Source organism: Thamnophis sirtalis, unplaced genomic scaffold (assembly GCF_051295495.1).
Source record: "Thamnophis sirtalis isolate CommonGarterSnake01/CBP01778 unplaced genomic scaffold, rThaSir2_p1.2 scaffold_5, whole genome shotgun sequence".
NCBI classification, from domain to species: domain Eukaryota; kingdom Metazoa; phylum Chordata; class Lepidosauria; order Squamata; family Natricidae; genus Thamnophis; species Thamnophis sirtalis.
Window position 1 is genome coordinate 102,163,284 of NW_028261385.1, and position 23,414 is coordinate 102,186,697.

General features: G+C 39.8%; 1 protein-coding gene across 2 annotated transcripts in view; it reads left to right on the forward strand.

Moving 5' to 3' along the window:
- The first annotated feature begins 2,913 nt into the window (after positions 1–2,913).
- Positions 2,914–23,414, forward strand: part of SHB (SH2 domain containing adaptor protein B) — a 143,680-nt gene continuing 123,179 nt past the window's right edge. The window contains exon 1 of one of the 2 annotated variants that reach the window (XM_087716319.1): positions 2,914–4,190. In XM_087716319.1, the coding sequence (XP_087572445.1) occupies positions 3,480–4,190 (711 nt within the window). In that variant the 5' untranslated portion in view covers positions 2,914–3,479. The remainder of the gene's footprint in view (positions 4,191–23,414) is intronic. The other variant, XM_014062452.2, reaches the window with a different exon arrangement.

The window sequence follows — 23,414 nt, forward strand, 5'->3', positions numbered from 1 at the left end:
TCAAAACTAGATTAATTTTCAGGCCTGAGAAATCCCAAGAATGATAAGCGGGAAAGGAGGCACAGCCAATCCAAAAAACACAAACTCTAAAAAGCAAATCATATTATTGGCTAAGCATATTGCATTTGAGAGCAATAGTTGAAACAGTACATGTGAACCTGAATAACAGAAGAACAAGCATCTATTAGAAATATGAAGATATGGAAACATAACTGATTGAAACCCTGTAAACTGCTATGTGTTAAAAGTGTCATTTTGAGGACGAATTAGCCATGCTCACCAGAAGCATTCCAGTTTTTCTGCTAAACATAAACAATCTCTGTTTAAGTATAGGGGAGCTACATAGAGGATCACAGAGAAGTGGACAGGTGTCAATTATACATTTACATATTTCTTGCTCCTTCCTGCTTTTACAAATGCTAAACACCACTTGATGAATAACAGGTAGATGTGCTGGTTTTGTTGTTTTCTGGTTTCTCTTCTGCCATGCTAATTTTAAATCCATGAGCTAAACAGACATATAAAACAGCTACCTTCCTTGTAGAACATTGTGATGGCTGCCAATTTTTGATAAGACTGAAGTGCTAAAATCTCATGCTGGTACAGCACATTTCTTTATCTCTTTCACTTACAGCTCGCATCTGCGTGAGGCAGTTAGTGGAATCTCTAGATTCCATTTGTTATCACTAATTTGCTTTAATAATGGATTACTTTAGAGTTGTAGAAAGTTACCCACCAAAGTTACCTCAATGAGTGACTTTGGGCCATTTCCCCCCCCCCTTCTCAGAACAACTTACTTCATAAGGTAGTTGTCGTGGAGAAAAAAAGTGTGCTATACATGCCTTAATCTCCAAAATGAAAGGGACAACATAAATCTAGAAACAACAAAAAAGCTAAGCTATTAACCACACGTTCGAATGTTGCATGAAACCAAAACCAGAGTTGCTTTGATAGTGAGATGTATATAAAGTATATAAATTAATTAATAATAAAACCAATTCAATGTTTTATTCAATGTGGAAACTCCCCTCCCCCCCAAGCAACGTACACATTCATTCATTCGTTCGTTCATTACATTTATATCATCTACTTGTTATAGGTAGCTTACAAGCATTAAAAACATAGTATAGAAAATTTAAAAAAACTTTGTCCAAAAGTGCACTCTTATCTTTCCATGCAGTAACTTAACACTGCTGTGGAAGAAGTCCTTGGCCCCTGTCATTTCAGGCTGTGCAATTATTTCAGTGGTTGGAGGAGCCTTTGTTTGCACAGAAAATAGCAATAACACTTAGACTTATATGCCCCTTCACAGTGCTTTACAACTCTCTTGAAGCAGTTTACGGCATCAGCTCCCAATCTGGTCCTCATTTTACTGACCTCAAAAGGATGGAAGGCTGAGTCAGCTTAAACCAGTGAGGATCGAATCCCTGGCAGTCAGCAGAATTAGCCTGCAATACTGCATTCTAACCACTGTGCCACCATGGCTCAGTGGAGGTAAGACTTCACTGTGAAGACCACCTGTCACCACTGTCTTTTCTATAACTAACCTGCATCCCCATTTTACAGATTGGAGATAGATCAATGAAAGGCCTAAGCAGTAGTGGATCTAAAAATGACATTTTGGCCATGTGGGCTTTAATGCTATTACTAGCTATTTGTCTTTTTAGATTATCTTCATTCCTCCTCCAACCTTTAATTAAGTGATTTGAAGATCCCAAAAGTGTATTTTTGTACACCTGGCTTAATAAAGAGCCAAAAGGTAAAGGTTCCCCTCACACATATGTGCTAGTCGTTCCCAACTCTAGGGGGCAGTGCTCATCTGTTTCAAAGCCAAGCAGCCAGTGCTGTCCAAAGACGTCTCCGTGGTCATGTGGCTGGCATGACTAAACGCCAAAGGTGCACGGAACATTGTTATCTTCCCACCAAAGGTGGTCCCTATTTTTCTACTTGCATTTTTACATGCTTTTGAACTGCTAGGTTTGGCAAAAGCTGGGACAAGTAACGGGAGCTCATTCCTTTATATGGTGCTAGGGATTCGAACCACCCAACTGCCGGCCTTTCTGATCAACAAGCTCAGTGTCTCAGCCACTGAGCCACAGTGTCCCACCTAATAATAAAGAGTACAAATATAATAAAGATATGGCAGATAGCAGTCCAGTTCTGCAAATCGTATTTCAGAGAAGGCTTTGTGCTCATCTTGCTAATTTCAAGGTGTGCTAATTTCTGTCTGCAAAGCACAGAAAACAGTCATGCGGCAGTTCCTCTGTGATGGAAAAGGAGAGGAATGAATGCCAAGGAATGAAACAGCACCTGTTACTAACTATCCTAAACCAGGAAAGGTTGAACATGAGTAAAGTATTCCCACACATGTTCACTTCTGGAAAATGTTCGGGATTGAACGAAGACTTAAAGTGTGGGTTTAGGCAGATGCCTCGTTCGCTCCGTGCTCCGTGACCGAAAACTACACGGAGCAAACATTTTAGTATGCGATTGGGCTTGTGCATCCACACTCCAGCAGGTTTCTCATCCTCTGGTTTAAAAAAAACTGATGCTGTTACAGGTGCTTCTCCAACTGCAGGACCGCCCTTCGCGTACGCACAATGACAACCGAAGATTAGAAAAGATCATAGCGCAAGGTGTAAGCAAACCAACTTCGGCACCGCAGATCGGCTCTCGAGCGGGGAGCATCTCCTCCACGACCCTTGCTAGGGGCGATCGTCCCAGGGACAACCGCAACCGGAGAGTCGTCCTATTTGGAAATTCCTCGCTTTCAACGGCAACGGTCGCCCGCCAGGAGGAGAAGACACCCGATCTCCTCCTCCTCCTCCTCCCTCTCTCACTCTCACCGCTTGAGAAGAGGGCGGGGGCATTTCGGTGCTCAGGCCCCTCCTCACCGGTGCGTGCTTAGCGTAGGCCCAGCTGCCTTGAGCCGGGCGGGCAGGCAGGAGCGGAGACCAGCGCGAGAGGACGCGCGAGGCAGCCAGCCGCGAGCGCGGAAGGGAGTCTCTTTCAGGAGCTTGGATACGGCCGTCCGGGCAGGGCCGCGAAGGAAGGGCGCCGGGGAGGAGCCGTAGCGCGGCGGCGGAGGAGGAGCCGCTGCAGCCCCAGCCTGCGTGCGTCAGGTCCTGCGGGCAACTCGGCAAAGTTCAGCGAAGGCAGGAAAGCGGCGCCTTTGAGGCGAGAGAAGAGGCGAGCCCAGCCCAGCCCGGAGCGAGGTCGGAGCGGGGGGCTTTCCCAGTCCTTGCTTTAGAGGGTGCGAAGGCATCTCCCCGGGGGAAAAGTTTTTGGCGGGGCCGGGAGCGGACGGCTGGATAGGAGGCGCGGGTCCCATGGAGGGACGGGAGCTTCAGGAACAGCCGCCCGAGCCGGAGGGACGCCAAGGCGTGCAGCCCTGAGCGGCGGCGCACGGTTCCTGGAGTCTCCATGGGTGCCGGCGGCGTGCTTTAGGGAGGCAGGCGGGCGCCCGACTCGATGCCGTCATGGCCAAATGGCTGAACAAATACTTTAGCCTGGGCAATAACAAGACCAAGAGCCCTCCGCAACCGCCCCGTCCGGACTATCGGGACAAGCGGAACGGCACGGCGGGAGCGGGAGGCGGAGGGCATCACAACCACAACCACAACCATCACCACCATCACCACCACCACCACACGTCGCCGTGCTTCCCGCGCCACGACACCAGCGACCTGCTCCGCGCCTACCGCGCTCAGAAGGAGCGCGACTTCGAGGACCCTTACAGCGGGCCGGGCTCATCGCTGCGCAAGCTGAGAGCGCTCTGCCGACCCGAGTATTGTGCGCCGGAGGAGCTGCTGGTGGAGTCGGCCGGTCCCAAACCCTTCTCGTCCTCGTCCTGCTGCGGAGGCGGCGGCAGCGGCGGCGGCGGAGGCAGCAGCGGCGGGAGCAGCGCCGCCGTCGCCTCTGCCCCCACCCCCACGGCTTCGCCTCAGCTCTTCCGCAGCCACAGCGAACGCCGCGCTGCCACCCCGCCCGACTCCGCGTCGGTCAAGTACATTTCCCCCAAGCACCGGCTGATCAAAATAGAAAGCAACGAAGGTGGTAAGGGCGGCAGCGGCGTCCCCATCACCTGGAGCCCGCCGGGAATTGGCGGAGCCGGACCGAAGAAGCTCAACAAGTGTAGCGAACAAGGGGAGGGCGGCGGTGGCAGCGTCTCTTTAACCAAAAAGGAGAAAGTAAGTGAAAACATTCCCCCCCCCCCCCCGTTCTCTACCTACTCCTGTCTTTGAAAAGGAGAAAGGGACGGCTCTTTTTTAGGTCTGGTTCTCACGTGCCAGGGTGAATTGCTGATTTTGCAACCCTGGTTCTCAGAGGCATTTGTAGGCTTTTCTACCCACGCACAAGATTGCTATGCAATTGTTGATTAACGCTCGGATGCATGAACTTTAATTACATTTGAGAAGGCTAGGGAAACTTCGTGGTATTTTGCTTACATTAACTGCTGATTCACACTTGCCTGATTTTCACGTTCAGGCTGTCACGTCTCTCCATTGGAGTGTTTATAATGCAGCCTTTTGTTAGTGTTTGGATGAGCAAACTGCTGTTAAGAAGCATTATTTTAAAGGTGACGTGAAAGTGCTTTCTGTGACATGAAATCAGTTCAGGCTTATTTGAGATCCCCTTCCACCCCCACCCCCATAAAATTTTTGACATATTTATGTGACAGCCAGTTAGGTGTAATGGTTAACACCTAATAGTGTAATAGTTAAGGTAGGTTCCTAAATCCTAGGAAATCTGAGTTCTAGTCCTGCCTTAAGCAGGCAGGCAGCTGGTGACCTTTGGCCAGTCACACACACTCAGCCCCGAAAAGCAGGCAATGGCAAAATACTTTTAAAATTCTTGCAGAGAAAACCGCAGGGACTTGTTCAGACAATAATCCGGAGTCAATATGACTCAAAAAAATATCTGTGGACTTTAAGGTTTAAACTAAACCCTAGAGTATGCATACCGTATTTGTTTTGGTAGGTAATGTGCTAGGAAAGAACATCAGAGTAGATGAAAAAGTCTGATGGAGATTGAGGATGGGAGTGAGTGTGAACTAGTTAGGGCCAGCTATTGCAATCTTTGTAATTGCTTGAATCAATTGTATGCAAAACTGCATGCATGAACCAGGAACAGTCCCTTTCTTCATGGAGGTGTGGACTCCTGAAAAGTATTTGTGTATATTTGGACTTTGCCCTTATTGCATTCAAGGAGTGGAGTGCATGGTGGTAAGTATGGGCTTATCCCATAGTATTCACATCCCCATTATTGTATAAGTTATGTCAAGAGACAGTGACTTTTACAAGGGCATCCTGTAAGCTTCATGGCTGAATCAGGAGGTGAACCTTGGTCTTCCTAAGCAAATCTGCTATACTGGATTTACTTCTGTCTAGAAATAAATGTGTGTGTATGAGTGAACTTTGTCAGTTTGTGTGTGGTTAGACAAAGGTTTGTGCTACTGTTACAGAGCCTGAATATGAACCAATTTCTTACTGGAGACACATTGGTTAAGTCAAATTTTATGGCCTCACATTTTCTCCTTTAGTATGCATTATACAGTTGTCTGAACTAATACATTGTGAAATGTCAGTATGGATCTATTTAAAAAGTCTTTTTGATATGGATGCTCTTCATTTGTTCCTCATAGGAGAGAATACTTTTTTTTTCTTTTTGCTGGGGAAACAGTTAATAACAGTGGTTCTGAGAGGCATCTTTTCTTCTGAGAGACAGATATTATAGATGAACTCTTAACCCAAGCTTCAAACATTTTAGAGTTTGCAGCTCCTTCTCTTCTTTTGATAGATGCATTCGATGTCACTGTGCTGTATTTAGGCAAGCCAGTAACAATTGGTTATGCTCGGTTTTGGAACTTTCTATCTATTGTCATATCCTGTGAAGTGCTGGACTGTAATTCCCAATCTGAAATATTACAAGTGGACACCATTCACCTTTTTTTAAGTTTTTTCTGGCATATAAGAACAAATTGCTTGGTGATTCAGCTGCTTTATATCTGCCTAGCTGAGAATCCACATGACTTGTTGCAATTGTGGTAAGAGTACGCAACAGATAGTGGTTGTATTTTCAAGAGCTCTAAAAGAGAAAAGAAACTTCAATCCCCCAGATAAGGTTCTAGGGAAACAAGGTTTGTTTATACTGCAATAACCTGAGTCATATGAAAATAATTCTAACTGCTTGAGTCACTATTGATGCTATGTAAAGGGTTTTTTTTAAAAGAGCAAGCATTCAATCATTTGCAGAGTCAAACTGCTGTTGCATGATTTTTAATTTTTATATAAAATGCTTGTGTCAGCAGTTTTTAGGAAAGGTAAAAAATATGTTTTAATCCATTTGGGTTTAACTTTAACTCTTATATGTAGTATGTTACAATATCAAAAACATTTTAATACTAGCAATTTGTTCATGTGGAATTTTCATCTGTTCCCATGTTTTTGGCATTCGTCAGAACCAACATTTTTGAGAAATGCTTGTGTTCTAACAGGGAGCTTCATGGCTCTGTGTGTGTGTGTGTGTGTGTGTGTGTGTGTGTGTGTGTGTGTGTGTGGATAAATACAGATACATGTATATGTATATGAGAGAGAGGGGAGGTGGGGGGGAATCATCTTGCAGATAATCCTACTGTTAAGGCAGATTTCATAACTTCTTGACCAAAATTCAAAGAACAGTTTTTAAGTCAAAACCTCTACTTACCCATTCTATTACAACATTTATTTCTTCAAAAAGAGACATTCTGCCTTCAGGGGAACACTTTCCACATAGGCCTGAATGGAGAGGCATTGCTGCTGCTTGCCTGCTGTGAATTACTGCAGAGCTGCCCTGAGGATTTTGGAAAAGGTTCTTTGAGTTGTGCTCCATTCTTTCCAGCTGCTGGTCAACCTGTTGAGCAAGAGAAGATCTCTGTATTGGGTCTCTTGTGATTTTTCTTAAGTAGTACTGTAGCAAGGACAAATGCAATTTTATTTTTAATTTCGTTTTAATTTAGACTACAGAAAATGAGAACAATCTGTTTTAATTAATGTTTATTAAAAGGTTTTTTACATAGCTAAAAGACAAATACAGAAGTATATAAGGAAAAGAAAGAAAAAAGAGGAAAGAATACAATTAAAGAAAGAGGAGGTGGTTAAAGAAGCCACCTGTGGGCCCAATTGACAAAAGAAAGCTAGGACCATATTGGTTGGAAACATGCAGAAGAGGCCTTCATCCTGCAGTGGATAGACAATAGTTAAAACGATGGTGGTGATGATGATGATGATGACGACGACAAGCTCATTAGCTTTGTATCTCCTTAGCATTATAATAATACTTTCAGCTCCTCATTCAGTTTTTTTTTCAATTGTCAAGTCTAGAAATCATCCATCACCATTTCACATTTTTCCATTTTCAGAAAATTAGAACAAAATTCCTAACCCGTTACTCATGACTCTGTTGGAAAGCCATAACTATGTTATATATTACATTAGATTTTATGGTACAACTACAGTTCAAAGGTATTTGGTTTTTATTTACTTGGTAGATTTATCTTCCATTTTTCTTTCAGTATCTTATGTACATAGTACTACCTTCCCAATTATTTTTCCCAACAGGATAATCTGTAAGGTAATTTGGGCCGGAATATTTTAGAGAAGTAATTCAAGGTCACCCAGTAAGCTTTGATGACTGAAAGTGATCCTGAACCTGAATCTCCTAACACAGGGCTGTCAAACTCGGGGCGCACAGGCCAGATGCGTCTCCTGCTGGCCACGCCCACACATGGTTTAGCAAAGGGGAAAAAGTCGTGATACATCACGTGATGTCACCGTGACACCGCAAGTTTGACAGTCCTGTCCTAACAACACTTTAATTTCTGCATGACACCAGCTGTCTTGGCAGTTCAGTATCTTAGTGCAGATTGCTCCTTTGCTTTATTAATCCAACCTATCTAAATATAGAGAGCATGTGTAAAAATAAACCACCTCCTCCTTGGGACAAAAATTGTTTGGATCTGGATGAATGTAATATTTTTGTTGTGGTCTTGCTTGAAACTACATATCTAAATGAATGAAATATATTTTTTTCTTTTGGGAAAGCATTATGAACTAATTGCTGATGTGCTTCCACGGAATTCTGCATAGCATCACTTCAAAAAAACAGGAGACTGTATCATCAAATGCTTATCAAAAGCCCTATTCCTTTTTGGGTGGGAGGGCTAGTCATATAATCCCAGTGGGGCTAGTACAAGGAATGATAATTGTGTAGGTCTCTGAATTGTGGTTCTCAAAGGCAATGGAGACAGTTATCTAGACAGTACTGATATTTCATGATTCCACTTTTGATCTAAATGTGTGAATCTGTCTTATTTAGAATGAGGTGATGATGGTCCAAGCTAACCCTGGTTTTGACTTCTCTGGTTTCTAATAGGCAGTTGGAAGTTGGTCTTCTGCTCAGCCATGTGGGACTGTTTTTTTAAGGGATGAATTGGAGTCCTTTGGAAGAGGCAGCTGCTATTTTCCATCATATATTTTTTTAAAGAACAAAGGACATTTGGGCTTTTAGGTTTTTCAGAAAGATTCAGGTAGATGGAAATATGTGGACTGTGTACATAGTTCCTTAATTATATCCAGAATATGAGATAAATAAAGTGCAGAGAAACAGATGGTGATAAGACATAGAAATACCATGGAAATAGGAGAAGGGGGGAGGGGAGAATTCACAGAGGTAAGACAGAGATCAAAGTTTAAAGAGCTATTAACAATTGCAACATATTTACGTTTCTGAGCTTTTCAGTGCAAAAAGGCAGTATCAGAGCAAGCGAATGCTAGAGGCATAAATAGAAAAAACATTGCTTTGCTCAGAAGTACTTCTACATAATTACCAAATGTTGAAATCACTTCTAGGTCTGTAACTTTTGTGTCAAACTTGTATCCTGTAGGGTTTGGAGTCCTTGCCTAAGCTGTGAGTTCAATGTTCTTGGCATATTAAGAAAAAAATTGAGTAGAGTGAGAAGCAGTTTTCCTTAATGGGAATCGTCAATCAAAAATGGTGGTTTTGAAGCCTAGAAACACCAGTGTTCTGTAGAAGACTGCTGTGAGTTATTCAATAAGAGATTGTAAAAAAAAAAGGTAAATGTTGCAATACTTAACTCCATTGTCTTCTACACTGCTCTTTTTTATTTTCATAGAGATTTCCATTCAGTGGTGAAATTCAATTTTTTTTTACTACCAGTGCTGTGGGTGTGGCTTGGTGGGCGTGGCAGGGGAAGGATTCTGCAAAATTTCCATTCTCACCCCACTCTGGGGCCAGCCGGAGGTGGTATTTGCCGGTTCTCTGAACTACTCAAAATTTCCGCTACCAGTTCTCCAGGACCTGTCAGAACCTGCTGAATTTCACCCTTGTTTCCATTGGCTTGCTCTATAGCAGATTACCTAACCATATGTATCTGGACTGCAGATTCCAGAAATTCTTTACCCTGCATTTTATTTTGTATTTTAAATACTGGAAATGGTATTTGGATGTGGGACTTTTGACAGAAAAAGAGGATTCAGGTACAGGTAGTCCTTGACTTTCAACCACAATTTGTTGCTAAGTGAGGCATGTGTTAAGTGAGTTTTGCTCCATTTTATGACCTTTCTTGCCACAATTGTTAAGTGAATCACTGCAGTAGTTAAATTAGTAACAGGGTGGTTAAGGGAATCTGGCTTGCCCATTGACTTTGCTTGTCAGAAGGTTGCAAAGTTGATCACATGAACCTGGAATATTGCAACTGTCATGATCCAGTTGCTGAGCACCTGAATTTTTATCACGTAGCCACAAAGATGATATGTGTGAATAACAGTCATAAATCACTTTTGTCAATGCCACTGTAACTTCAAATGATCAGTAAACAAACTGTTATAAGTCAAGGACTACCTGTATTATGATGCCGTGCACCATTTATCAGCTTAGTTCTGTATTCTATCAAAGCTTCTGAATATGAAGCCTTCACGTAGAACACACTGCAGTAGGTTAGTTGTGGTGTAGCCCAGGTTTGGAAAACTGTTTTCAGATTACATATGTTCAGTAATGCTGAACTGGGATACTTAAACACGTGCTTCTTGCTACCACTGGAAATTTAGTGGAGAAGTGTTTGCAGATGGCGCATTTATATTTTCTGCAGAGAGGGAACAATCCTTCCTAGAACAGGTTAATTCCAATCTGCAAATCTACTATTTTACAAAATTGAAATAGATGGGGGACAGCAGGGGTTGAGGTCATGGTGCTGCTGTGTGGACATATTGTAGGAATATATTTTTGTAGAAGAGAGACTGATACAGCCAGGGGGAGGAGTCAAATGGTGATTTAGTCTAGAATCCCTATGTGGGCACAAGGGGGCAATGTCCACCCCCCCCCCAATGCTATTGAAACTCATTTAGTCTCACTCAGCTGCAAACTATTAGTCTGAGAAGTTCCTGTGTATAGTCTTGAGCAATAAAACAACTAATTGAACTCTTCAAGTGTAAGTCTGGTTGTTTGTGCCTGACAACTTTCAGCTTGTTCACCTTTGTGTAGCCTGTGCCTTGGCATTTAGTGACATGCAGCAGTAGAGTTAAATTATGACAGCATTTATGATGTACTTCACTGCTAAGTATCATATAACTTTCAGTGAATTCACATAAATACAAAACATTAACAGTCATAAATAGAACTCTGTAAGATGGGCCACTTCAGATCAACAGTATCCCCCAGCCCTTCTTCTAGACTCACTCAACAGAACTAGAACTCCATTGCCAAAATCAGGCAAACTGGGAGGGTACCAGTGTCCTGTTATAGATATTAAAAGGTGCTGAGAAAGTCAGAAGTACTAATCAGGCTCACGCAGTTCTTCTGTGGTCCTTCATCTAAAGTCTTATTGATTCCACCATTTGGCTGAAATCCTAAACGGAAATAGGACCATATAATGAGTACCTCTAGCTGGCTCTTCAGAAGCCAGCAAACAATTAAACTAACATATTTAATCCAAATCTTGGTTTAGTACATAAAAGTAATTCTTTCATTGTTAAAAGCAGTGGGCAATAATATGTATATTACTACCAATATTAGCGTCACTACAGGTAGTGCTCTTTTTACGACAGTTTATTTAGTGACCATTCAAAGTTTCAACAGCAGTGAAAAGGACTGTTTTTCACACTTATGACCTTTGTGGCATCCTCATGGTCACATGATAAAAACCCTCTTGTCAGTCACTTGGTCATATGTGATCCCTTTGCAACCTTCTTAACAAGCAAAGTCAATGGGGAAGCCATATTCTCTTAACAACTGTGTTACTAATTTAAGAGTTCCAGTGATTTACTTAACAATTGTGGCCACAAAGTTTGTTAAATGGCACAAAAGTCACTTAACTGTCTCAATTAGCAATACAAATTTTTAGCTCAATTGTGGTCGTAAGTCAAAGACTACCTATAATTGTCATTTATGAACATATGTTAAATTATCCTTACAACAATGCTGTTCAGCAGCAGTCTCCAACTTTTTTGGCACCAGGAGCACCGGTTTCATGGAAGACAATTTTGGGGAAGATGGTTTCAATTTTGCTAGCTCACCTGCCACTCACTTCCGACTATATGGCCCGGTTCCTAACAGGCCACGCACTGGTTCCGGTCCATGGCCCAGGGGTTGGAGACCCCTGATTGTTATTTCTTCTGAAATATAATTTGAAGTGTTATTGAGATTGAGAGGAAGAAGCTTCTTTAAAACCAGGTCATGAGTTTATGTTAGATAGTATGTTCATCTAGTAATGGATTATAATTCCCATTGTTCCGACCCAGCATGACCATACTATAGTACAAAAATTCAGAGTAGTTTCTTTGGAGTAAGACTGCTACTGTACAACTCAATCCTACACTCATTAGAATGTGTTGTGCTATGATTTTCATCATTCCAAAGGAAAAAGAAAAGATCAGTGCAGGAGAGTAATGATTCTGAAAGAATGAAACAAAATGTACTGGGAACTTTTGTACTAACCGCCCTCCAAGGTCCCCTATTGAGGATGGTGGAAGTAGTAGGTTGATAAAAAAACTTCTCTCACAAAGGGCAATGAAGAACAAATGTAATCTTCCCTGAAACAAATGTGAAGTAAACAAGAACATACTTTCATGCCTTTATCATTTCTTTCTAACCTGAGTACAGAAGGAGTGTGCCCGCAACTCACAGAGTACATTTTAGTATGCAAGGGTGTATAAGAGAGTTGAATTGTATGATGACATAGTTCTCTGATAATTCTGAGTTTACTATTTCCTGTTCATATGCAATTTCACCCTTCCACCGAGACAGAAAATTAATGTTAAAGTATTTTATTGCTGTCTTAGTCATATACCTTTGAACCGCTGGAAGCAATTCTTTTTAGGGAAGGGAGCAGTTATGCTAGAAAAATTCATATTGCTGAGGTTTTCTAAAAAAAAAAACATACATAGATTTTATTTGTATTTTAAAATACAGCACATTGATTATGGTGCAGAGCTGTAAAGCGTTAATACCAATCATGAATAATGGCAATCTGGATTATCTCATGATGAGGACTGTTGACAGAGTTGAAGAGATGAATCTTCCTATCCTATGAAATTGTCTTACAATGTCTAAAATTTGTTTTGGAATCAAACTTGGGATTGTCACAGTATCACTGCCAATTATTAGCCCAAAGATAGAAAATTGGAGCATATAACAAACATCACATGATTCTGAACCAACTGTTTTGCACCTGAAGTTATAAACTAAATACTCTGAAAAAAATATTCTGAGATATTAACATGCAGGTTGGGTAGGGAGGGAGGGATGTGAGGTAAGGATCTAGGAAGGTCTGTCTCTTTTATTATTGTTGTGTGCACTGTCAACCAGATGTTAAAGCGGGACTAGGCATTTTTATCCACCTATCCAATCCTTCCCAGAACCTGGGATAGACAAATGTTGATGTTTGATGGTGTTAAAGGTATGGTTGCTGGGTGTAAGTTGTTCCAAATAAAGCTGAATTTTACAATTGACTGGTGGTGATTTTGTCAATGCCAGTGGCATTCAAGCGGTGCTCCAGTTGTTTCAGAATTACACCCGGGTGCCCATTACTGTTGTCACTATCTTTGCTTTCGTTTGCCACAGTTGTTCAATTTCTCTTTGCAGGACTTTGTATTCTGTTACCTTCTCCGGTTCTTTCTCTTCTATTCTGCTGTCTCTAGGTACTAACCAGACTTTTTTGTCTTTTTTTATCAACAGTTGTTAAGTCTGAGGTGTTAATGTGGCAGGTGTCTGCCTGTTTGAATTCTAAAGTCCCAGAGCATTTTAGCTTCTTTATTTTCTATTTATTTTTTTATTTTATGGTCTACCAGTTTTTGCTTAGAGGCAAACAATATTTCTTGCAGATTTTCCAATGAACCATTTATGCAGTTTTTTGTAGACAGTCTGTGAGATCTTCTTGCAGAGGATTAACAAGTGGGCTACTGTTTCTTCAGTTTCTTTGCAAAAAGCTGTCTGTTATGGTCTTCTCAATTCTGGCTTTATACATTTTCTTATTACTTAAATAAATCAGGAATTTGAAGGTTGCATTAAACAAATTTTTAAAAAAGTGCCCCAGCAAACTTTTAAGTTAATATAACTGTTAACATGATGATGACAACCCTCCTATATAGAAAAGTATTTTCTAGAACATTTAACACTTAGGTTCTGTTAATAAAAATGTTATTGTTAATTTCTAAGTTTGTTTTGCTGATAATCCTTTTATAAGCAATTTTGGGTGGCCCTTGAATGATGAACAGTTTTGAATGTATCTGTTATTATTAAATGTATCTGTTATTACTAGCCTGTAGGTAAGGTATGTTTTACTTTTTCTGTTGGACTTATTGTTAATATCTTTTCTCCATCCTCTTGATTTGGTTGGATAGTTTACTACTCCTTGCTCAAATTTTATTGAGTAAATACAAAAAAAATTTCATATGAATTAGGTGCTTTGAAGTTTAAATGGCCCAAGGCTAAAATATTTTTATTTAAAAAAATACTGAAATTGTGGTAGATAATCAGCTGTGCTAATTAAACAAGCCTTTAAGTCAAACGTGAAGGATTTTAAAACCATAAATCAAAATTTGCTGCTGACAGTCTCTATCTGCAGCAAGAATTCTCTAAACTTTAAAGACATGGAATTAACAATTGAACTTTCCTTACATTCCTGTTTAGAGAGCTACTCCTCCAAACGTTTGTGGGAGTTAACTTCCTGAGTATTAGCATTCACAAAGGAGAAATACAAATTATTCCTGCAAATATTTTCTGTTTCCTCCTTTACAGCAAGGAGATCTCTGTGGATTTTCTAGTGCATAAAAGAGGTGGGAAAGTCCCACCTCTTTCATTAGATTTAATACCAATTTGCAAATTTAATAAAATGTTCTAGAAATACTTGGCAAAGGTCAAGTGCAAACTTGGTACTTCCTTAGTCAGTTATTTAATTGTTAGTCAGTATATAAATTGTTATGGAAGTATAAATACTATCAACATAGATTGGAGTTTGCTCAGAAGCGGAAATACACCAATGAGAGGAAGAGTGGGAAACGGAAGGGAGATGGGAAGAGAGGGAGAGGAGAGGGGAAGGGGGGAAGATGAGGATAAGGAGGAGTGGAATGTAGAGAGAAAGATGGGAAGAAAGGGATAGGAGAGAGGGCTTCATTATTGCTGGCACAAGGTTGCAGGAGAACGTCGCAGCTGAAAACAGGGCTTGGGAGCCCATTTTTCCTGGCAGAGCACTTAAGCCACCATAGGCACCCCCAACATGAGTGACGTCGAGCTGGCCATGCCCACCCCAGCCGCCAGAGGTCAAACACAACCCTGATGCAGCAGTCAGTGAAATTGACTTTGACACCCCTGATCTAGATGTTTAAATACAAGGACTCTCTGCAATTCTTTTTCACAAAAATAAGCATAGGAGAAAAGAGGGCAGAGGAGGTATTGGCAACGGAAGCATGCTCATTATAAGCTGACCCAAACTTTACTGACAATGTCTTTTAGTGACCTCTGGGAAGAGAGGTTTTGTATTATAAAAATATTGTTGACAGCACCAGAGAGATAATAAGTAGATTATCTGAGCTTTAGGTATAACTGTATGTAGCCAGATATGTATTCAATTTTCACCACATAAAAGGCTGACACTTGCCCTCTTCTGTGACACTGATTTTGAGATGGTGGAAGACATTGCTTATAGAATAAAGAAAGCAATGTAAGAAATTTCCCTGCAGCTAATCAGGATCCTTGATTCCAAGGACCAAGCTTTGGCATATGAAATTCAGTTCCTTGGACTTTTCATACACTCAAAAACTTATAGAAGACCAAGGTTTTTAAGAGGCTTTTTTTTAAAAAAAAATGCATGCATAGCCTTTAGGAGGCTTATAGAGTACTCCTGGGGGCTGGGTGGACAAAATTGAGCAAAAAACAGTCAATTTTTCACTCATTTCTGCCTTCCCCAGCCCCCAGGAGCTCTCTGAAAGACTTCTACGGGCTCTACACAGCCATTTTGGTGAAGGGGTGGGGCTTCAGGAGGCAAAAAATGCTGTATTCAGTTTATAAAACACACCCAGATTTTCAGCCTCTTTTTGAGGGAAAGGGTGTGTCTTATATTCCAAAAAATACAGTAGTTCTTTGATTAATTTTATTGATCGGTTGATGGAGGATTTGGGGGGTGGGGGTTAAGGAAAGATGGGTAATCTTCTATGAGCTAGCACACTTAATGGATGACAACAAGCAAGGGGGGGGGTGTTAAACTACCTATCACATTCTTTGCCAAGATGGAAGAATTAACTTCCATGGAGCCATAGATAAAATAGGTTGGTCTATGTATACAAGATTTTTACTCTTTTCTGAGAATTTGAGAGAGAGTTGTTTTTCTATAGTTTTCATTTGCTCCTTCCCCTTTATTCTAAAAGCCAGAGAAATTACGGAAAGACATTTTAAACTGGATTATACTAAAATGGTTCTGCTTATTATAATACCACTGGTTTCGGTTTATTTTGTGATATTGATAATTTTAATATAGCACAGATGTGGACAATTGTAACCACTGATTGCAATGGGTTCTAGCAGTCATTTGTAGTACCAAAAGCAACAAAAATGGTGATGATGTTGATGAGAATATATGATCCACTTTCATTGGCAAGTCAGCTTTAGGCAATGTACAATATTAATAAAAAACTACAACTTTGACATTTAGAATAAAGGTTGTTGAATTGTGGTGGTACAGCTTTGCTTGGTTTGACTTTTGGGGCTACTTTAAGACCTCTGTGAGACCAGACATCTTTTCATTAAAATGAACCTTAATGAATCACATGATGATTGCTAGGGAAATTTAATAACCCAAAGATAGTGATTATGGTGACAAATCAAGGCACATCCTACCTTATCAAAACTCCATCTCATTACCTAACAACAGAATCAGGTTAGGCTTCTCCCATAAATTTGGCCATTGCAGAGTATTGAAATGATTCCTTCTAGAGTGGAAATAATGTGTTTGCCCTAAATTATGAAAATGGAATTCCTTTAAATACAAAATCACAATGTATCAAATAAAATTAATCTGGTTCAACTATTTTATCACTTGCATGGGAAAACCTGTTTGTTCAGTTTTCCATAAGATGCTGAACAAATTAAGAAGCAATATTTGTTTGCAGTAGGTGGGCAAATTAATACTTCTTTCCTTACAATTACTGATAATATTCAACTTCTCATAGCATGAGAGGAGATACATCAACTACTTATACCCAATCAATCAATTTACAGTCTTAGACCAGAGCCCAGAATAAATAAAACCATATATACAATTAAAAATTCTAGTATAAAATAATAAATAACAACTAAAATATACAAGAAAATCTAGTCTGTCAATTATGCATGATGTGACTATATGATAGTTGCAGTCCATAAACTGTGTGGCCCATTGTAGGTTTAACGCTAAAAGGGAAAGGACTAAGTAGTGCAAAGGGTTTGCCACAATTGTTATATAATATCACTATGGTGGAGAAGACACATTTTTGTGACAAATCCCCAGTGTTGCTGCGCTGAATCTGGCCACCTGCGCTATAGTTAGGAAATATTATCAGAGTAATGGGAAGCCACAGTGTAAATCACTGGGAATGAAGAGACAATGATGGCGGTACATTATATACAAGACTTCAAGGTCTAAAATTCTTATGTTGTTGATTTAACATTGGGGGGGGGATCTATGAATTTTGATTACTGAAACTTACACATTTTTAATTACAGATTGCTTCAATCTGTGAAATAATGTATGCTTTCCTCACAAGAACCTATAAGTCAGACAATAAACCCTCTAAGAGAGGGATCTGGTGATTCAAACAAAGGTGATTCAGCTAAAGTAGGATTTTGAACAATGTTTGGTTGGATAACCCGTAGGGAGCTTGAAGCATACTGTATTGCCTCCCCATATGGTAGTACATTTAGCTTACATAGCCAATTAGAATGCTAGTCATCTGAGCAATGTAGATTGAAAAGCAAAACTGTGCTATAAGGATGCACCCCATAGCACCTTTTTATAATTTCTTTAAAAATCTGTTGGGAGATCCAGTTATTTTTCAAGACCTTCCAGAAGATCATGAGAGCTGGAGCCATTTGGACCACAGAAGGAAACCTCATTCCAAAAGGCTGGCACCACAACCGAAAAACACGTTGAATAACATGTGGAAGCATATTGGAAACATAGTGGCAACTAGGGGACCTCATGAAATAGGGCTGTCGCATGGGGATGCCAAAGAAGCCCACCTTTGCTCAAGCCATTGTCCTTACTATATTATTTAAGGGAAGAAAACTTCCTGCCTTTCCCACATCTTTTATAATTTGCGCCTCTCTGATTATGTGTTGTAGTTTTTTGATGTAAAAACAATCTAAGTAGAACTACGTTTTATTGGATGAGAGACTAAGAGCAAATCTTATGGGCTGGGAATTGGGAAGTCAAAAAAACATCCAGAAAAAAGTGGTGGAAAACTACATCATTGTGTCCAGGTAGTAATCAAGAGACAAACTCAGTTTGAGGTAGTATTTACCTTATTCAGTAATAGCAGCTGCTATCAGGATCTGACCTGGTTCATCTACAGATTAGAGGCCATCAGGAAATTGGCAGGCTGTAGCTACATTGGGAAATTGAAAACACTTTCCAGATAAGGACAATAACAATCCATCGCCAAAGAACTACATAATAGAACTTGAGTGGAGTAAACTCAAGGATATCTTTAAAATAATGAAGGTACTTTTAAGTCCCTGATCATAGGTTGATAAGGACCAATTCAGAACTGTGCACTTATTCCATTTGCAACTGTAGTACAGATTCACATAAAGGCATCAAAATGATATTTTAATCATTTTCATTCTATGAGTTCCAGTGACTCGGTTTTTGGTCTGCATCTTGTATGGTTACTGAACCATTTTAAGTCTCTTGAAGCTTGCAATACAAAGAGGATGTTATTATATGTCACTGAATTCTTTATTTCAAACATTTTCAGAGCTGAATCTAGCATTGCAGTGATGAACAAATGCATAAGGAGAGCACATGAGTGGTATGATTTGTTCTTGTAGCCTTTAGAATTCAAAATACACAGCAACCCATGACTTGTAAGATATCTGAACTGAGCTTCAAACTATGCAACTGAGTTTATTGAATATTTCTGGAAATTATAATGTGAGATAGGCAGAAACACTAGTATGTCAATTGGGCAGCTGTTGTTTTGCTAATGTGTTATATTTCCTTCATGGGTTTGCATTTTTATCTGTGAATTTGGATAAATGATCACAATTTCATGCTCATTTTGGAGGGAACATTTATTTTCTGAAAGGTAGATTTTTCTATGCATAGCTGCAGTGTCCACAATTTTTGTGCTGAAGTTGTCTGCAAATATAAATGTGTGATAAAATTGTTTCTGGCACTTGCTGTTTATTTTCTTTCCTCCATCCTGTAGACGCAGGCCTGTCAAACTGGCAGCCCACGGGCCGGATATGTCACATGCAGGCCATACCCACCCCGGCTCCGCAAAGGCAAAAAACATCACAATATGACACGATCCGGTCCGTGACACGATCAAGTTTTGACACCCATGCTGTAGAGTCTACTAAGAGAGAGAGAGAGTGGGAGAGGGAGAGAGAGAGAGAGAGAACTTAAAGAGAAAAGGAAATACTATTCAATCTAGCTTTCTCACCAGCTGACCCCATTGGTAGTGACTTCTACTCTCATTCACATAATCAGACAAGAATTTCAAATAATTCCTTGTACTAAGAGAAGGTATAAGGCTTAAATTACTAAGCCTTAGTAACAATCCAAGCTGTGTACTTGCTAAATGGTAAGGCAAGTACCATTACTTTTGGCACATTTTTGCCAGTATGCCAGAAACACAACCAATGCCCCATTTATCCTAAGCATGTGTACACTCTTTTGTGCGAACTTGAATCTCTAATCTAGCAGCTCAAAGCTGATTTCAGTTAAGTTTTCAAATTTCAGAGCCAATTAAATAAAGGCTTATACTACCTGGGAACATTTTTTAAAAGCTGGTCAAGTCATATGCATTTTCTATTAAACTGCTTAGCATTTGGAGATTAAAGATTACTTTTTACCAAAATTTAAAAATGCTAACAAGGTCAGGTAAGTTAAGGCTGCAGTTCATCGACATTTAGAGATGCTGAAGTCCATTAAAATAGTGGCCTTAAACTCCACAAACTAATATAGAATTGGGTATAAATGGTGATCAAAATCTTCCAAAAGTAAAACTGGTAGACTTTGGGCGCACAGTAATTCTTCAAGATTTCAGAAATTAATTATATTTTCGGTAGGCAGTATGTGTAGTAAATATTAAGAACGATAAAAGGTAAGATGTACTGTAAAAATTTCTATTAAAGAAAACTGATTTCTATTCAGCAGACTCTCTATTGTAAATATTTATAATAAAAATTCGGAATGCAGTAGTTCCAAGGAGTAGTTCTCCTTTTAGTTTTTTCTCCCTTCTGCTTTCTAACAAAGTCTTCTAAACATGCAAGGAAGAGTTTTCTGCTGCTTGCTCAGTTTCTTAATAACTTCAAAAGCTATTACAAACTTTATATACCATCCAAGTTCATTCATGAGACCCTTGGGCTATGACAAGTTAATACATATAAGAAATAAATAAAATCCTTCCACTGCTGAATGTGGAAAGTTAAGTTTGTGTGATACGAAATGACATAGCTAGAGCTGCCAGAACAAAAACTGAAGGAAATCTGTAATTTATTTAAAATCAAAGAGGCGCCACCCTTTCTCTTTTGAAATGTCTGTACTTAGAGCTGCGTGTACCAGAAATCTGTATTTCCTAAGGTTAGCTGTGGCTGGAAACTAGGTATTGGGGAAGTTCCCACCTGGACTGGTTTTATGTGGATATTTCTTGTGAGATAGAATAAATAAAGCTTAAGTTTTGCCTAGACTTTGACATCTATAGATCTAAAAAAAAATACTGAAAACAATAGTGGACAACTTTCTCTCTTTTAAATAATGCCTGAATCACAGCAGCACAATTCTGGTTAGAGACTTTGAGTTTTCTAGATGCACTTGTCCTCAGAATCCTTTGTTTCCAAAACTTATTCTACAGCTGGTGTAAAACCTGGAGCTGTGTGTATTAGGAACAGCAATGGGAATTAGTCTATTTTTTTTCTTTGAGATATGGCTTAACTTTGGGAGGAGGGGGGGATAAAGATGAAAAGAATCAAGGTTTGTTCGCTCTGGGACTGCAGCTTGTCAAGAGGGCTGCTTCCTATGGCCTTTGTATTTGTCTTAATTATCCTGAGTTGGTTACTTCCATGTATGACATTAATAGGCCCAGGAGGCCAGCTGGGATAATGGGAGCTGTCCTCTTGCAACAAGTTTGGAAAGGCTTCTGCAGGTCTTCAATTGATATATACAAAGGCCCCTTGTGCCAGCATTCTAGAGTTTCATGGAAGACATCTCAGTGTGTTTAAGACGGGATTCCACAGTTTAAGATACGTCAGAAATTGCTTGTGGCTTGCCAGATGCTCAAAACCTTCATTTCCATCAATTTTGCATTTTCAAGTAACAAAGCAAAACAAATATGAACTAGCAACTTCAAAGCAACAAGAACCTTGGTTGAAGCACATCTACCTTTGCCAATTACAAGGCTTCCTATGGGAATTATCAATAAAGTTGAAATGGTTCTTACTGCTGCTTCTGGCACAGTGAGATCAGGGATAACCCTTTAAAATAGTGAATGGCTACTGTACTCCTGTTTATGCTCAGACCACAGGTCCAGTCCTGCACAAAATGCAAAAGTTATGCCCTGAATTTGCACAAGGATTCACAATGGCCTGCATATAATCTCCTATAGCAGATTATCTCTGGGAAACTCACAAGGAGAAGAAAGTGATTGATCCTGATCTATTGAACCAAGTCTTTGGTAAATGAGGCACAGTGCCTTTGAATATGGAACCTCTGTTTCAGTTAGCATAGCTCACAGCACTGGTAGATTTATTCTCTGTGATTTTGTTAGTACTGTATAGTTTCTTCCATTAGTAGTAATGCATTGGGTTTGTACTTAAACTTTTACCTATTCTTCATGTTTCCTACTAGCATCACTCTCCCCACAAAAAAGTTTAATCTTTAATCTCTTTAATCTTTCCTGATTAGAAGAGTAGTGTCAAATCTCTGATCATTTTGGTTGCCTATTTCCACATCTTTCCAAGCCAGATTTAACTTAAATCAAATGCAGCAGCACAATAGAGTTACATTAAGTTGTAATGGTTTCTTTTTTTATTTTTGGTTCCTATCCATTTCATACTTACATAAACTCTCTTAACCTCAGTGCTTTCCAGCCATCCCATCTCAGCTACATAAACAGGATGCAAACACTTGTATCATTCTAGATGGCCATGCATAAGCTATGCTTACAATTATTCATTATCTGTATTTTACCATATTCTTTGCAATCCTGTTTCTGCATGGTTCAAAGCATCTATGAACAGGGACTGAATGAAAGCAGATGGCCAGTGAAAGTTTCTGAAATTCACCTTTCTCCTCTCCCTGCCCCCAATTTCCCTTTTAAAGTGTCTGCTAACGCAATGAGCAGGCTAAGATTCACATTGAACTGACTGTCTGCAATTTGAGCCAAAAATCTCCCACATCAGATCTCTCCGAAATGTGGACTCTCCCTTTGCAGGGAGCTTAAAGCCTGAAACTCATCTAAGGGGATTTGCTGCACCTGGCAGCTCCATGGCTCTGGCCAAAGACATGCAAAGCTTTAGCAGTCTCCTTAGAAGTTAACACCAACAAATCCAGCTGAGACAATTTCTCTGCCAAGACACTGCATGTCATCCACTGATGCTGCCTCTGCTTTTGCTTTGGGAAGAAAGAAAGTAAAGGGGGGGGGACAGAGATCCTTTTCAAGTTTGTCTTGGTATATTAGCTGCCTCCTAAAACCTGCCTTGAAGTTTGAGAGGAGTTTTCAGAAGACCATAAAAGGAGTATTAGCAGGCTCACCTGTCATCTTCAAAAACCTGCTTAAATTGTAATGTTGATTCTTTTTTCCCTTTCTTGGACAAAACCACTTCAAAGATAAAAGGTTACTGTAGATTTACCATAACTTTTAAAAATAAAATCTTGTTATTGTATACCAAGAAGGCTAGCAAATGATGCTTGACTCGCTGTACATTATTGTATACCAGGAGTGTCAAACCCATGGTGTCACATTGTTGTCACATGAGATATTGTAACTTTTTTCTCTTCGCTAAACGGGGGGGGGGGTGGCTAGTGTGTGACACATCTGGCCTACCGCCTGCGAGTTTGACATCCCTGTTGTATATATTAACTTGGGGATATTTTATATGCTAACTTTTGGACCTATCTAAAATATAAACACATTGATTTTACCAACATGTCTCTTATATCAATGTAAATTAAAGATAGGTTTTTTTTAAAATTCAGTCTCCATTTCCTAAGTAGAGGAAACAAGGAACAAGGCCTATGTGAAGCATTAGAACAAACTTCTTTATACCAAGGTCTCTTTATTGATGGATTTCTCTGATATGAAACAGGTCAAGAGCAAAAGAGAGGGAGACAGATCATTTGGTTTAAAGTGAAGTAGTTGACAAAGAAAATTGTAAACCTAAAGAACTTACTTTTGCTATGTTATCACATCCTTTATCAATGTTCTATTTATTTATTTTGTAACTTGGAGCTAGAATAACATTTTATTCACATAACATTTGGTTACATATAAAACCATTAAGGCCTTTTCAAGTGAATTTTGTGGAAGGGTAGAATAAAAGGTAGAAGTTCCATATTCAGATTTAACACCCCATCTGCTACATAATATATGAATTACACATTTTCCATTATTATATGCAAAAGCATGAACCAAATGGAAATAAAATGAAGCAAATAGGGTAAT